Source organism: Mytilus galloprovincialis, chromosome 9 (assembly GCF_965363235.1).
Source record: "Mytilus galloprovincialis chromosome 9, xbMytGall1.hap1.1, whole genome shotgun sequence".
In the NCBI taxonomy this organism is placed as follows: domain Eukaryota; kingdom Metazoa; phylum Mollusca; class Bivalvia; order Mytilida; family Mytilidae; genus Mytilus; species Mytilus galloprovincialis.
In genome coordinates, this window is record NC_134846.1 from 83483992 (window position 1) to 83501096 (window position 17105).

Genomic DNA, 17105 nt, shown 5'->3' on the forward strand with positions numbered 1-17105 from the left:
TATATTTTGTAAATGATCGTCAAACCCGGAATTACCCTTATCCGCTTCCGGAATCGGATCCGATTTTGTAAAATTTTGTCTTCAAGGCCGCCATTGTTATGTGTTTACAATGTTGTTATTGTCAATCAGATACGATTTTACTTGAATTTATACAATATTTGTCGGCGATTTTCTGTATAAAGCTAGCGGTTGAACAAAATGAACATCGCCGTCATGAATAATAATGATAAAAATTAGTTTTTAGCTCGTTCAATTGGAGACTTTGGTGAACATGGTGAAAAGGTTTGCAAAGTAATTTCTTATTTTCTTTCAAATGTAAGGCGACTACGTCGGGCGTAGCTAGAAACCAACTATCCTAGTCGAAATTCCGCTTGCAAAAGTGGAAGGTCTCGGACCACCGTTAATTTGCACACCTGCCTCCAAATTGAAAAGCTACGAAAATTTCTTTTTCTAATTTGAAATTGCCGCCAACAGCATGAACAGTTGAATTATATAATAGACTACTGACGTAGTTGTACTACGTATTGATGACAAACAATATTCCTACGACTTTTGTCACTTGGGAAATCTAAACTGCTTGTCTTAAGAGATTTTCGGCGATTAAATATTTCATACAATTGTTCTTTGACATCTTAGACTTAGCTAAAAGCACAAGTCATAATGAACTACACAAAGATTTTTAATAAGCACTACTTCCTATGTGTAACTTTAAAACTTTTGGATAAATCGACGATCATTTAAGGTTTTTCAGGTCATTTTTTTTTGTAATCCAGAATAAAAAGTATTTAAAAAGTGTTCAATTAGTTATATATAACATAGTAACAAGCTAGATAATAACAATGGCAAGTATTTCAGGATTTATTGGACAGAACACAAATCTAGGGTGCTCGCATAATGCAGCTTAACTGCATAAAAACAGATGCTTCGCAGGGTGCAGCTTTATACAACCACAGAGGTCTAACCCTGAACAGTTGGGGCAAGTATGGCCACAAAATTTAAGCTTGATACAGCTCTGAATTTGGATTGTGATTAAATAGTTGACACAACATAGGTTTCTGACACAGAATGAATGTGGTCTAAGAACTTAAACTTAAAAACTTTAAAATTTTAAATTGGACATTTACCTATTATGGTCCAATATCCAAATCTAAATACATGGTTAGATTCAGCATATTGAAGAACCCCATATATTCAATTTTTGTTGAAATCAAACAAAGTTTAATTTTGGACCCTGATTTGGACCAACTTGAAAACTGGGCCAATAATCAAAAATCTAAGTACATGTTTAGATTCAGCATATCAAGGAACCCCAAGAATTCAATTTTTGTTAAAATCAAACTAAGTTTAATTTTGGACCCATTGGACCTTACTTAATGTAGACCAATTTGAAAACAGGACCAAAAATTAAGAATCTAAATACACGGTTAGATTTGGCATATCAAAGAAACCCAATAATTCATTTTTTTGATGAAATCAAACAAAGTTTAATTTTGGACCTTTTTGGCCCCTAATTCCTAAACTGTTGGGACCAAAACTCCCAAAATCAACCCCAACCTTCCTTTTGTGGTCATAAACCTTGTGTTAATATTTCATCAATTACTATTTACTTATACTTAAGTTATTGTGCAAAAACCAAGAAACATGGTTATTTGGGAACTTTTTTGGGCCCCTAATTCCTAAACCGTTGGGACCATAACTCCCACAATCAATTCCAACCTTTATTTTGTGGTCATAAACCTTATGTTAAAATTTCATAGATTTCTTTTTTAATGTGCAAAAACCAAGAAAAAAAATGCTTATTTGGGCCCTTTTTGGCCCCTTATTCCTAAACTGTTGGGACCAAAACTCCCAAAATCAATCCAAACCTTCCTTTTATGGTCATAAACCTTGTGATTAAATTTCAAAGATTTTTATTTACTTATACTAAAGTTATATTGTGAAAACCAAATGTTTTCGGATGACGACAAACGGCGCCAAATTCATACAAATATATGACCAAAAAATTTGCAATTTTTGCGGTCGTATAAAAACTTGTTGGTTTGTGAGCTATTACATTTTAAATTTCAATTCAATTATTAATAAACATTTTACTCAAATGACATTCTTTTGAAACTTCTATATTGAACAGCTGAATCACCTGTTTGTTTCTTTTCCATTTCCTCTTTACTATCCAGACATGTTTTTAAATGTTCAATTTCTGTAGTCTGATCATCTATCTTCTTTCTAAAAATTACAAGAAAATTAATGTAAATATCTTCAATTCTGTTAATATGAGATTTCAACATGGCTTTAATCAGGTTAATCATACCAGCCTGTTTTAATTGTAAAGTTTCTTTTATCAGACGTTGATATATATTCATATAAATATCTCATTTCAAATCAACCATCCCAAATCCCACACCTCAAACAAAAAAGTTTTATGTTCATCTATAGACTTCATTCAATAATAAAAATTAAACTTCATATCCAAAGAACAACAAATAAAAAATTAAAACTGATATCCAAATCTATACATAAACATGGGTTTTTACCTGTATCCAGTAACAAGTGAATCTGTTTCTTTTTCCTTTGCTCTCAGTTTCTTTATGATTGTATTACCCTGTAACTGTTGTTTAGACAATTTCTCCCCTGTAAAGTAGAATAAGGAAATAATGAATAAACAACTCTTGCTCTTACGTAAACTGAAAATTTACTGAGAACTAACTTCACCAAATCTGATTAAAATCCTATTATTAAAAATTCATATATTTTATTAAAAAAAAACAGAAATCATTTTTTTTTATTTCGATATTACCTTTATTTCTCCTATTAGTTCAACAACATAAAAAGACTTTAACAAAAATGTATGCTTCTTTCAGAGACAGATTGTGAGCTTAAATGAACGGTGACCCCATTTTTCTTATTTCATTTTTCTATTAAAGGGAAATTCCGCGATTTTTTACTTATCATCTAATTATGTTCATCTTAACATAAAAAACACATTTGCAAAGTTTTAAATTTAAATTCCTTCTAATAACGGAGAAAATCAAGTATTTGTAACTTTTTTGGTTGAAATCTCGAGTGGGTCGTGACGTTTTAGCCCGATTTGTTGAATTCTGGGAAAAAATAAAATCTGTTTAACTCTTATAGCTTATCGACAATATACGTAATTAAAAGCGCACAGCTGACAAATGGTCGTAGTTATTAACCACAATATAAGAATGAACAAAAATGAATATGCATATACCGTTTTGTATTGATTGAATTAAAACTCCTATAAAATTATCTCTAGTAAATGTTTTCGAATAAATTTCATTAATTATTGTTGAGATTTTTTTCATAAAATATTTATTAAACATTTTTACTGATATTGAACTGAAAATATTTCAGTTCTATTTACCGTTATTGTTTTGATAATCATTTTAATGCAACTAATGTGTGAGCAGAGTGTGTATATTATTTTGTAAAGGTCACTGTATATTTCTCGGCTTGAGGTCAATTCGTTTACCTTGTAGCTATTTAGCCGCAGGTGTGAGTTCAAGCGTACACAGGTATGAATGTTGTTATTTGGAAAGGATAAACAGAAAGGATTAGAAAGAGTATGCTGTATTTAATTAAAATACACTAAGATTTAATACACGCTGAGACTAAAGATACAATAATTTTAAAAATTGTGTAAATTAATTGAAAATAAAATTCAGATTCGTAATTCCGAAAGTGTATAAAAATAAAATAAACAATTTTTGATTACTTTCTTAGCGGCAATTGGCGTAAAGATTCAAATATGAAGTAAAAAATTTTAGTTTTAATCTTAAATAAAAACTAAATGCAATATTACCCAATTTGATATACCATTGCACATCTGTTTGAAATCATTGACTTTAGATAATTTCTTAACTTGTATTCAAATCTGGCTGTGTTTAAATGCTAATAAAACTATTGCAATTTTAAAGTTTTTAATTGAAAAAAAAAAATACAACATACAACATGCATGATTTTTTTTTTAGTTTCTTTTTAACATTTCATTTTCACATAATTAAATTCATTGGACAATCATTTACACGAACTTTTTGTGAAAAGAATACCAATTATCTAAGCAAAGGCATTATTATTTTTGAGGATTTTTGTACATCTTTTTTTTAAATTCTATGATAATATTTGTGTAATGTTGAACATGATAGCCGTCATTAATCCAAATAAGTAATACAGTAGTTGTAATAAAACTTATATTTTAGTCATGCATAACTGATATTGACGAATTTAGAATAGTTCGTCCATACATCGTTGTTCTTGAAACAATCATTATTAGTATACATGTAAGTTTCCTGACGTATAAGCGCCATTGAGGATGAGCTCTATATATAGAGAAAGCAGACTAGTAGCGTTTCGTTCGTTTGTTTGTTGGGAAAGGAGACGAAATGCAACCACTTGTACAGATAAATGACAGAACTACCATACAAGCATTTATAGTCAACACAATCAGAAAGAGTTCCCATCGTTGGACGGGGAATATGAAGGCTTCCAAGAATGAACAAGTGACATGTCTAACTCTGAACAGTTAGAAAACGGACTATCGACATCGACCGCTTGTTCTTGATATTTGAAACTGCATGCATATATACGTATACGTTTATGATAGTGATGAGTTCTTGCGTCTGACAAGAAATAAATTCCTTCGTGGTTATATCTTGCCATACGTGTATATTGGTTGTATTAAGGTGATTACTCAAAATTGTTATTTGAAAATCCTGTTTGTGAGATGTAGATTCATTTCAATGCAGAAATTTCGTCTATATATTAAGTTTCACAAGTGCATAACACGGAGAAGCTCTGAAGGTACATTACTCCCATTTTGTTTGGGTGTGAACCATCGATGTTTACAGCAATATCAAAGAATAAGATGATGATGGTAGAAAGAACTATGGGCGTCATGTGGCAAATATTACATGCATATCGGACCATGAGTTGTCAATCTGTATGAAAAGATTTCCAATACAACCATATTATTGAGAAGGATTGTTTACATGTTATACTCTCGTACTAGTATTACAGGGTTCTTGTGGCGTTCACCTTTGACACACATCTTTTTAACGATGTTTAAAAAAAAAAGACAGAACCAATTTAATTTCATATTTCCCTATTTTTTAAATATAACTAAAAGTCTTTTATCTGACAAGAATACCCCTATTTAGCGGACAAGTAATTTATTCTTTTTTTTTTTTGTTTGTTATTGAATACCAAGAAAGAAAATATATCCCGAAATTAATTTGAAACTTTGATACTCAATAGTTTCCCAGCAAAATATTCACATCCCTTGGGGATACTTAGTGTTCGTCCAGTGGCATATATAACAATTGTGATGACGAATTCCTTCCTTTGTTCGAGAACAATCTTATGGAAATATAAATCTGTGATTTTACTATGTCCACAACTTCAATGAACCAAAGCAAAAGTTATACATCGACCTGTATTTAAATCAAATTGGTTCTCTTCTTCTTCTTTTTCTTCTTCTTCTGGTATACAATAGTCTATCGACATTCGATGATAACATACTGTTGGCATACGTGGACTAGTCTATTTACAAAACTTTTACCCCAATTTATTCCAATTTTTTTTCTTATGTTCAATGTATACATGTATATATTTTAAATTGCGCTATAGTTCCGTAACTTTCTACCCAGTCGTATAAACGAATCGTCGACAAGTGCGTACATTTGATTAAATCAATATTTCTGGTATGTTCCAATCTGTCCTTCACTATTGACAATGAGTATATATATTACATTTTCCCAAATTCGCCCTTGGAAAAAATATTCAAATAGATTTTAATTTCATCAAATCTTATTTTTAGGGTATTATTTATGTTTTTATGAATAATATTCTTTACACCAGAAATATTATTTAAAAACAAGCGTATGAGTTAAGTAATGACAAGTAAGACAGAGTTGTATATTATTCATCTGATAGTTCAAAATGGAAAGTTATAAGTTATCGGCTGTGTACACTGATCAATACCTGCAGAAGTGAAACGATGCATGAACTTGCAAGCCCGACAGGAAATCGCTTGAATACCTGGACGTGTCACCTCACATCCCTCACAATACCTTTGGAAGTAATACCTTTAGCCATGCTGGTGATCAGATGAGGGAAGATCAGAATTTATTTGAAACCAGGTGCTCCGCAGGGCGCAGCTTTATACGACCGCAGAGGTCGAACCCTGAACAGTTGGGGCAAGTATGGACAAAACATTCAAGCATGATACAGCTCTGAATTTGGATTGTGATCAAATTTTTGACATTACATGGGTTTTTTTTACACAAAACAAATGCCAAGATTTTACAAATCAATTAAAGATTTCTTCTTCAAACTTTTTAAATCTAAAATTAAATAGTTGACACAGCATAGGTTTCTGACACAGAATGAATGTGGTCTAATGAACTTAAAAGGTTTTTTTTGCCTTTGAGCAAATCACTATGCTGTTGAATATTAATCCTCTCAAAAAAATGTTTGAAGAAATTTTCTTTTTATTTATGAAATCTGAAATGAGAAAAATTTAACCCCCCCCCTTTTTTTTCACATCCCCGTTTCCCTTTTTCAAAACTGATATCAATTCAAATTTCTAATGGAGTTTGCAACAATAACTACTCATTTAAATACATCATAAAATATTAAGATGTAAAAAAACTGCTTGTTATCACTGAATGGTAAAGATTATTTAAATTTATCAGTTGGTAGTAAAAAGTGTATATACATTGTATATTGTATATAACAAAGATTTAAGTTGATTCTGGACAAAGAAAGATAACTCCAATTAAAAAAAATTCTTGCTATTGCACAATATTGTGCAATAGGATATTTCTTGCTTACTATTCTGGACAAAGAAAGATAACTCTAATTAAAAAAAAATTTGCTATTTCACAATATTGTGCAATTAGATATTTCTTGCCATTGCACAATACTGTGCAATTGAAAAGACTTGCTATTGCACAATACTTAATATAATAATTTTAGATCCTGATTTGGACCAACTTGAAAACTGGGCCCATAATCAAAAATCTAAGTACATGTTTAGATTCAGCATATCAAAGAGGCCCAAGAATTCAATTTTTGTTAAAATCAAACTTAGTTTAATTTTGGACCCTTTGGACTTTAATGTAGAATTTGAAATTTGAAAACAGGACCAAAAATGAAGAATCTACATACACAGTTAGATTTGGCATATCAAAGAACCCCAAGGATTCAATTTTTGATGAAATCAAACAAAGTTTAATTTTGGACCCTTTGGACCTTAATGTAGACCAATTTGAAAACTGGACCAAAAAACTTCAATAATCAAGAATCTAAGTACATTTTTAGATTCAACATATCAAAGAACCCAACCGATTCATTTTTTGTCAAAATCAAACTAAGTTTAATTTTGGACCCTTTGGACCTTAATGTAGACCAATTTGAAAACGGGACCAAAAGTTGAGAATCTACATATACAGTTAGATTCGGCATATCAAAGAACCCCAATTATTCAATTTTGATGAAATCAAACAAAGTTTAATTTTGGACCCTTTGGGCCCCTTTTTCCTAAATTGTTGGGACCAAAACTCCCAAAATTAATACCAACCTTCCTTTTATGGTCATAAGCCTTGTGTTTAAATTTCATAGATTTGTATTTACTTATACTAACATTATAGTGCGAAAACCAAGAAAAATGCTTATTTGGGTCCCTTTTTGGCCCCTAATTCCTAAACTGTTGGGTCCTAAACTCCCAAAATCAATACCAACCTTCCTTTTGTGGTCATAAACATTGTGTTTAAATTTCATAGATTTCTATTTACTTAACCTAAGGTTATTGTGCAAAAACCAAGAAAAATGCTTATTTGGGCCCTTTATTGGCCCCTTATTCCTAAACTATTGAAACCAAAACTCCCAAAATCAATCCCAATCTTTCTTTTGTGGTCATAAACCTTGTGTCAAAATTTCATAGATTTCTATTAACTTAAACTAAAGTTATGGTGCGAAAACCAAGAAAATGCTTATTTGGGCCCTTTTTGGCCCCTTATTCCTAAAATGTTGGGACCAAAACTCCCAAAATCAATACCAACCTTCCTTTTATGGTCATAAACCTTGTGTTAAAATTTCATAGATTTCTATTCACTTTTACTAAAGTTAGAGTGCGAAAACTAAAAGTATTCGGACGACGGACGACGACGACGACGACGACGACGACGACGACGCCGACGCCAACGTGATAGCAATATACGACGAAAATTTTTTCAAAATTTGCGGTCGTATAAAAAGTTTATTACTTTATAAAGAATTATGAACAAATTAGATTTTCGAAAACAATTTTCACGGAACACTTATTTATGATTTCAACTTTGACTTTTTACCTAATTCCAATATCAACAGTTTAAAAACAACAGACCATGGCAATTTAAAATCAAAGCGCTGTAAGCGCTGAGGGCAGTTAACCAAAAACCAAGAAAACCGTAATTATGAAAACTGTGGCAATGTTGCCTCAACATTAAACATTCATGTATAGTACATTCATGTTTATCTAATGATGTATTTATTAAGGCAAATAGTTTATATGTTATCAAGGTTTCAAAAGCAATGCATATATCAATGTATATTTTTTATGGTGAGTCTGCAGTGGTACAAGTTCCCAATGATTGCAGTTGTTCTACTTGGTAGTTAACCTTGGTTTTATTTGACTGCTAGAAGTTCAATTTGACGTAGTATGAACATGTAATAGTATGAATGGACTGGTTTCCCTGGAAAGAAAACTGAGTTTGTGTTCTATAGTACAAAAGTTATGAGACACGAATCAGACAAATGTTCACTACAACAGGGATCAAAGATGAGGTCTGACTGACTTGCCCATAGTAAATGTAAATGATTTGTTATTTTGTCCCATACATATGAATATATATAATTTAGGGATGGGGATCTCAACGGTTTTCAAGTTCTCAAACAGGTAGGGGTAGGCAGAGGATTAAGGGGGCAGGGGGCTTATATAGGGAATCACTGAAGCGTGACTGGAGTGGGCCCCACTTATGAAAATTTCTTGATCCGCCACTGAGGGTAGGGTGACCCTAGGGACTTCCCCTACATTTCATTTTATTTGTTATATTGTCCCATACATGAATATATATGGTTTAGGGGTGGGGATCTCATTGGTTTCCAAGTTCTCAAACAGGAAGGGTAGGGTGACCCAAGGGACTTCCCTTATATTTCATTTGATTTGTTATATTGTCCCATACATGAGTAATATATATGGTTTAGGGGTAAGGATCTTGACCATTTCCAAGTTCTCAAACAGGAGGGTGAACAGTGACCTCAGGGACTCCCCCTATCTTTCATCTGATTTGTTATATTGTCCCATACATGAATATATATGGTTTAGGGATGGGGATCTCGACCATTTTTAAATTCTAAAACAGGAGGGGTGGGGTGACCCCTAGCGACTCTTCCTATATTTCATTTGATTTTTCATATTGTCACAAACATGAATATATATGGTTAAGGGGTGTGGATCTCGACCGTTTCCAAGTTCTCAAACAGGAGGGGGTGGGGTATCTCCAGGGACTCCCCCTATATTTCATTTTTTATTTATTATATTGTCCTATACTTGAATATATGCAGGGGCGGATTCGGACAGGGGGGTTGCGGGCTTGCACCCCCCCTTAAATTTGCAAGCATGGGTTGTTCTCAGCTTAATAAAGAAAATTCCGATAATTTTACCTCAATTTTTTTTTAATAAGCTGAGAACAGCTCGGCGAAAATTTAAGTTTGCGCCCCTCCTAACCTAAAATCCTGGATCTGCCCCTCATATGGTTTAGGGGTGGGGAGCTCGACCGTTTCCAAGTTATCAAACAGGAGGGGGTAGAGTGGCCCAAAGAATGACACCTATATATCATATGATTTACTTACATTAAGGTATATATAATATAGTTGCATTATTTGTGAAAATAAAGAATGAAACTTTCAGCTACTTTAATTGACCCTTCAAAATTGAGAAAAAACAAATAACCCCTCGAAATTGCAGTAATATGTTTACACTTTAAAAGCATCTCACATGCATTATCATCATTTATCATTTATGAAGAAAATTTAGACTGTGACCATGAACATGTATATTGTTAGATATACTGTTCCCAGCTGTCACGTTGTATTGGATCATTTTAAATTAAAATTTATCAAAAAGTAATTTTTAGTTTCTGAATAAAATATTTTTTAGCTTTTTCTTTCTTTTACATATATCTTTTGGTTTACAATACTAGTGTTTATATTCATTTACCATGCATAGATGTATTTTTTCACCTGCTTGGATTTATTTTGTAAATGATCGTCAAACCCGGAATTATCCTTATCCGCTTCCGGAATCGGATCCGATTTTGTAAAATTTTGTCTTCACGGCCGCCATTGTTATGTGTTTACAATGTTGTTTTTGTCAATCAGATACAATTTTACTCGATTTTACTCGAATTTATACAATATTTGTCGGCGATTTTCTGTATAAAGCGGTTGAACAAAATGAACATCGCCGTCACGAATAATAATGATAAAAATAAGTTTTTAGCTCGTTTAATTGGAGACTTTGGTGAACATGGTGCCGAAAAGGTTTGCAAAGTAATTTCTTATTTTCTTTCAAATGTAAGGCGACTACGTCGGGCGTAGCTAGAAACCAACTATCCTAGTCGAAATTCCGCTTGCAAAAGTGGAAGGTCTCGGACCACCGCTAATTTGCACACCTGCCTCGAGCTCCAAATTGAAAAGCTACGAAAATTTCTTTTTCTAATTTGAAATTGCCGCCAACAGCATGAACAATTGAATTATATAATAGACTACTGACGTAGTTGTACTACGTATTGATGACAAACAATATTCCTACGACTTTTGTCATTTGGGAAATCTAAACTGCTTGTCTTAAGAGATTTTCGGCGATTAAATATTTCATACAATTGTTCTTTGACATCTTAGCTAAAAGCACGAGTCATAATGAACTACACAAGGATTTTTAATAAGCACTACTTCCTATGTGTAACTTTAAAACTTTTGGATAAATCGACGATCATTTAAGGTTTTTCTGGTCATTTTTTTTGTAATCCAGAATAAAAAGTATTAAAAAAGTGTTCAATTAGTTATATATAACATAGTAACAAGCTAGATAATAACAATGGCAAGTATTTCAGGATTTATTGAGTAGAACACAAATCTAGGGTGCTCGCATAATGCAGCTTAACTGCATAAAAATAAGAATATTTTCCGTATCAAGTTAGTTAGTCGGATAAAACAACCGTACGATTGACAAGATATCGACACGCAGTTACGACTACATCGGTTACTGTAGTTTTGTTCCTTTGTGGTTTATAGACATATCGTTGGTATTAATCGAGAAAGAAGACAAAATGGCCGAACGCAGAGAATTGATACTCTAAATTTAAAATCGATGGTGATCGCTTATCTAGCGGAATAAAACTTTAATATCTATGAATTTGAGCATTTTTATACAGAATGAACATAATATCAATTTTTGATTTTTTTGCAAAGTTTCCCTTTAAGTATATGATAAAGTTCATTTATAAAAAAGTATAGCGAAATCCTATGTTACAAAAAAAAAATGATTTATACCCGCGAGCCCCCTTAAGTGTGAAAATAGACAACTATAAGATCAATAAAAGTTATATTGAAGAGAGTAAATATATGTGACCTTCTTGCATTAGTTCTGTCACTACTTGTTCTTTCTCCTTGAAAAAGTTCTCTTGTTTTATCAATCTGAAATTATATACCAGACATATGTGAATCTTACAAATAATTTCATCATAGGTAATATACAGAATTTAGGACATGCATGTCTTGTGCGAATTTGTTTCTGTTCTATTGACATATATCCATCATCTCTATTTTTCTTTATTTTGAGCCACATTTTTGAAAAAGACATATACTGTTTTTAAAATAAGATAGAAATATTAAACTGTTAGAGACTGCATAGTATTATAAATAAACAATCATTCTGCTCTCTTTATTAAGGCCAAGTTACAGTTTTTTTAAAGAAAAATCTATGGAGTAGAATTAATAGATTTGATGATTTGAAGACAAATTTTAGAAAGTTTTTCACTGATTTTATGTGCTTTCTATACAAATTTTCAACCATATTGAAAAAAATCAATCTGTGATACTTCAGATAATAAAAGTGATTAATGTATTTTTTTTCTATTTTCAGTTGTAGTTCAACAAGCCAAAGTTGTATGCAAAATTTTAACAAAATCTGTGACAAAGACTATTTACTGTTCCTTGACCTTAAAGTATTTATGCCTTTTCTAGGTCCCATTTCAGTTGGACAATTTAGAATTTCAGGATATCATGATTGATAGGAAACTTGTGGACAATAAGGTCTACCATCGAACATAAATAATAGGGTTCAATTAATTATACAAACATAACAATTACTTTTTCTGAAAATCTGCTGACATGTCTTCAAACTGCTTCTTTATTGCTTCTTTTTCCTGTGGAGAGATAAATAATATAAATAATGACACATTAGTGGTCTTCGGCTGTTGTCTGCTCTATGGTGGGGTTGTTGTTGCTTTGACACATTCCCCATTTCCTTTCTCAATTTTATTGATTTCTGTTAAACAAGAATGTGTCCATAGTACACGGATGCCCCACTCCCACTATCATTTTCTATGTTCAGTGGACCGTGAAATTGGGGTCAAAACTTTAATTTGGAATTAAAATTAGAAAGATCATATCATAGGGAACATGTGTACTAAGTTTCAAGTTGATGTAACTTTAACTTCATCAAAAACTACCTTGACCAAAAACTTTAACCTGAACTTTGCACTATCATTTTCTATGTTCAGCGGACCATGAAATTGGGGTCAAAACTATAATTTGGCATTAAAATTAGAAAGATCATATCATGGGGAACATGTGTATTAAGTTTCAAGTTGATTGGACTTCAGCTTCATCAAAAACTACCTCGACCAAAAACTTTAACCGGACGGACAAACGGAGGCACAGACGGACGGACGGACGGACGGACGAACGGAGGCACAGACCAGAAAACATAATGCCCCTCTACTATCGTAGGTGGGGCATAAAAATTGAATCACTAACATACAGTCATTGGAAGTCTTTTAGTGATTGTACCAATGAAATTGATGGAGATGGAATGCTGAATAGTGTTTTTTTGTTTGAAAAGGATATGAAAAATTCATTATAACAAAAGACTATAAAGAGCCTGTATCATCATCAAGGTCTATGTGCATCTTCAACAATAGACACTTTCAAAAATTGTGGACTAGTACAGAATTAATGACAAAAATCATTTTTTATGATCTTATACTGTTCATCATTTTTTTCATTTTCTCCCCATCTTCTACTATTTGAAGTTAACAAAGAGGATAATCTAAATAATGAGGAAAGCTCACTTGGCCAAGGTAAGCTTTACAGTGCATACATCAACTATCTGCATGAAAACTAAATTCTCAAACATGCAAATAAATAACTTCATTGTGTAGTAAGTGTAACAAAACTAACCCTAATGGCCTGCTGACAAAGTCTCTCTGATTCAGACAATCTTTTAGTGAACTCATGCGTTACTTGTTCCACATCCTCTCTTTCAACTGTTTGTGTTTCTTCAACCTGATGTAACTGACTGTAACAATAACAAAAACTGTCATTTAATCTTACATGGTATTCATGGTATTGTTTTAATTTTTTATCTGAGTGAATTCAAGGAAAAAAATAAATGTTTTTATCTCTATCTTACTATCCTGTCAGATTTAACTGTATCACACTCCTCCTTGAAATTACAAAAAAACTGTTCTGTTGTTTTCTATTGCAAAATGTTGAAGCCATTCTCTAAGTTACGTTTCAATGACAATAGATCAGTTTCACTGTGTATCATCCGTACAGCCGATATAGGTACTAACCAAGTGGATGTTAACAATTTTTCTTTTGACACGGTATGAAAACATTTGTTTTGTTTATATAATATCAATGTGTACTTCAATCCATGATTGTTGTTTCAGGAAATGACTTGGTCATAGGTTGATGATTCGATAAGTCTCATTATTTTCCTAAAACAAGAACGCTTACTAAAAACATGTGCGAATACTCGTCAAAGAAGTTGACGCTCGTCTCATTCAATATGATTCAATATTTATTGCACCTCTATTTCTGATAGAAGGCCACTGTGTGTGCGTAATATGTATAGCTGTTTCAATAATTGGCATTGAAATCTTTTATACATATATTATTTTTCAATATTTTATTCCCAAAAGAAGCATTGAGTACAGTGTATAGATGATCACATAAATCCTTCTGTAAGGTGCATTGTTAAATGCATTTATCATATACTTAGAATAAATAACATATGATTTTTACTGTATAATAATAGCATTAAATTAAAGTAAATTCCATATTTTTCTAATTGGTGCTTAGAGGGCTGATATGAAAAGTTTATCACATGCTTTGAACGTTATCACATGCCTTTCCATAACGTTATCACATTCCAGAAAATACACCTCAATGCTACGTTTTCAGTGAATCATTACAAAGTAGTGTACAAAAGTATTATTTGGATACTGGAAAGTATATTGTGTAAAATAATTTTAAAAAAAAATTATTAAGTAAATGCATTTTTTTACAGTTTCAAACATAATTTAGAAAGTTACTTTAAAACAAGTTGACTTTCCAAACAGTGTTCATTATGACGTATATTGTTGAATTTTTTTTTGTTGTTGTTCGATTGGTCTTCATTAAAATGTTTTTCTTCTCTGTTGAGGCATATGATAGAAAGATTTCATATTGAATGTACTAAATTTGGGGTCCAACGTCTGTGAGCTTTCAGTCTTTGAACTTCTTTTTGGGAACCACGTAAAAGGATCAATTTATGAATCTGTTATTTTTCTCTATTGTTGAAGCATATAATAAAAAGATCATAACATGTCATTTTTCATATCGCAAGTATTATCAGCCCTCGAGCGATGCAGCAGTTATTATACATTTAGTAGTAAATACAGTAGTTTTGAATTTTTGATAAATAGCCTACTGTTTAATCCATACTGTGCAACTTTGATGCACACACTTTATCATACCCTTTATCACATCCCTACCCTTTATCGCACCGTTTATCACACCCCAACTTTTTTTCATTAAAAAAATTGGGTCTTAAATGAATGGTTTTTCGGTTGTGACGAAATTTTTTGAATGACATCATTGTTTGGCATGTGACGTCACAAACGTCTAGTTTTCATATTTTTGACAAAAGAAATGCAACTATAAAAAAGAACTCTATGAAATACAATACAAAACACACAAAAAAATACAATAAAACAAAATATTTTTAAAACACCAGCATGCAAATTGTAAGGATGCTTCGAATGAGTAATTGAGAAGTTCTTTTAAAGCTTTTTAAAACAAGACAAAAGTAACTGAAGGTAACCCATGTGATATGGATCAGAAACTGAGCAGTTCATATATACTCTCCTGTTGAAATATATGATAAAGCGTATAAAACATGGCAAAATCCGTATCACATGCCATATCACCCTAAACCAATATCATCCCTGGGGCCTAAAGGCCCTCTGGCTGATATGGGTATTTTGGGATGATACGGCATATGATACAGATTTTGCCATGTATTATTCTCTATGTTTGGTGTATAGCTTTTCACACTTCGAAATACCTATACAGCTATAATTCTTATATGATTTGCATATTAGGGAATATGTTGATATGATTGGTCGAAAGAATTTCCAGTAGTTGATCTTAACATTGGTTATTTTTCGATAGACCAAACTTCTTTTTGTAACCAATGTAAACAAGATGGCGGCAATAATAACAACGACGTAAACAAAATTTATTATCACTGCAAGTTAATCGTTCAATAAAATAAAACACAAAAACATTCTTTTGAATGATAATAAGAGATTTTGCAGTTTACTTTTTATCAGATAGTAAATTTCGTTGAGTACATCTTTTGGTGTTAACCAACAAATATATTCATTCGCCAGGCCTATTCAGTGACAGTAATATACAATTTACGTGTGATAGACGTAACGAGTGTTGAAAAATATATTCCCTATCTCCAATTTGGGGATTTGATGGTCGCAAATTAAGTTTACTGGCAACGCGTTATCTCCATTCTAATGAAACTGACAGAAAACGTTAAAACCTGTATTCAAAATATGTCATATGCTGTCTGGGCTTGTGCGTACGTCCCATAGCATCAATTGTCAATTGATGCCATGTAAATAAGTGACGTTATCCAATCAAAATGAACGTTACAAACGTTGTTGCATTAGAATAAGGATTATACGCCTTTTTAAAGCAATTTATTGGTGTATAAACTGGACCAAGTCACTCACAATCATATCATATCATATATTTGTTTGTGAGTGAATTGGTCAAGTATATAGACCAATAAATTCCTTTAAAAAGGCCTTTAAACCTATAATATCCACTGTACCAGTGATACACGGTGAGTTTATTTCTAACTAAATCTAGTGCTAAGCACTTGAATTTTGAAGAAGGTAACTAACCAAACACTGATTTTTAATATTTCAGATTTTAACAACAGCAGGGCATATGATAACTTATTAGACTAACTTGCGTAATATATTATTTGTTTCCACCAAGTCCATATTTTCTTTACTGAGAACAATCAGTTTGTCTTCTCTAGCCTGCAACACTTCAGCCATCTCTGCTAGTTTCTGTGAAAAAGTCAAATTCATCTCACATTTGGATATCTCTTATATAATAACAAAACATGAATAATTTTTTTTTCAATTAATTCTGTTCAAAGATGTCAAAATGGCTAAAACATAATAAAGCATTCGTTCTTTACTGTTTTTATATTTTTTTTCTCAACAGCTAACAAAACAGAAATCTCCTTCACACAGTAAACTAAATATCATATATAGATGCATACCATTTCATGTCACATGCTATGTATACAGTTATGTACAATATAATATTTTAACCACCTTAATATACAGTTAGTTCCCCATTTGAAGGTCTATTGGTTAGAACAATTCTTACCAAATTAGGGGGTCCTAAAATATTGTATACTAGCAAATTATGATATAAAATGCACTTCATGGACCATCATCAAGTCAAGT

At 31.9% G+C, this 17105-nt stretch overlaps 1 protein-coding gene across 3 annotated transcripts in view; it reads right to left on the reverse strand.

The window, feature by feature from the left end:
• Positions 1–17105, reverse strand: part of LOC143046160 (TATA element modulatory factor-like) — a 51796-nt gene that overhangs the window by 16791 nt on the left and 17900 nt on the right. For all 3 annotated transcript variants that reach the window (XM_076219186.1, XM_076219185.1, XM_076219187.1), the window contains 6 exons: positions 16594–16697; positions 13519–13636; positions 12427–12482; positions 11687–11751; positions 2532–2628; positions 2138–2223 (listed from right to left, as the gene is read on the reverse strand). In XM_076219186.1, coding sequence (XP_076075301.1) covers positions 2138–2223; positions 2532–2628; positions 11687–11751; positions 12427–12482; positions 13519–13636; positions 16594–16697 — 526 coding nt within the window. The remainder of the gene's footprint in view (positions 1–2137; positions 2224–2531; positions 2629–11686; positions 11752–12426; positions 12483–13518; positions 13637–16593; positions 16698–17105) is intronic.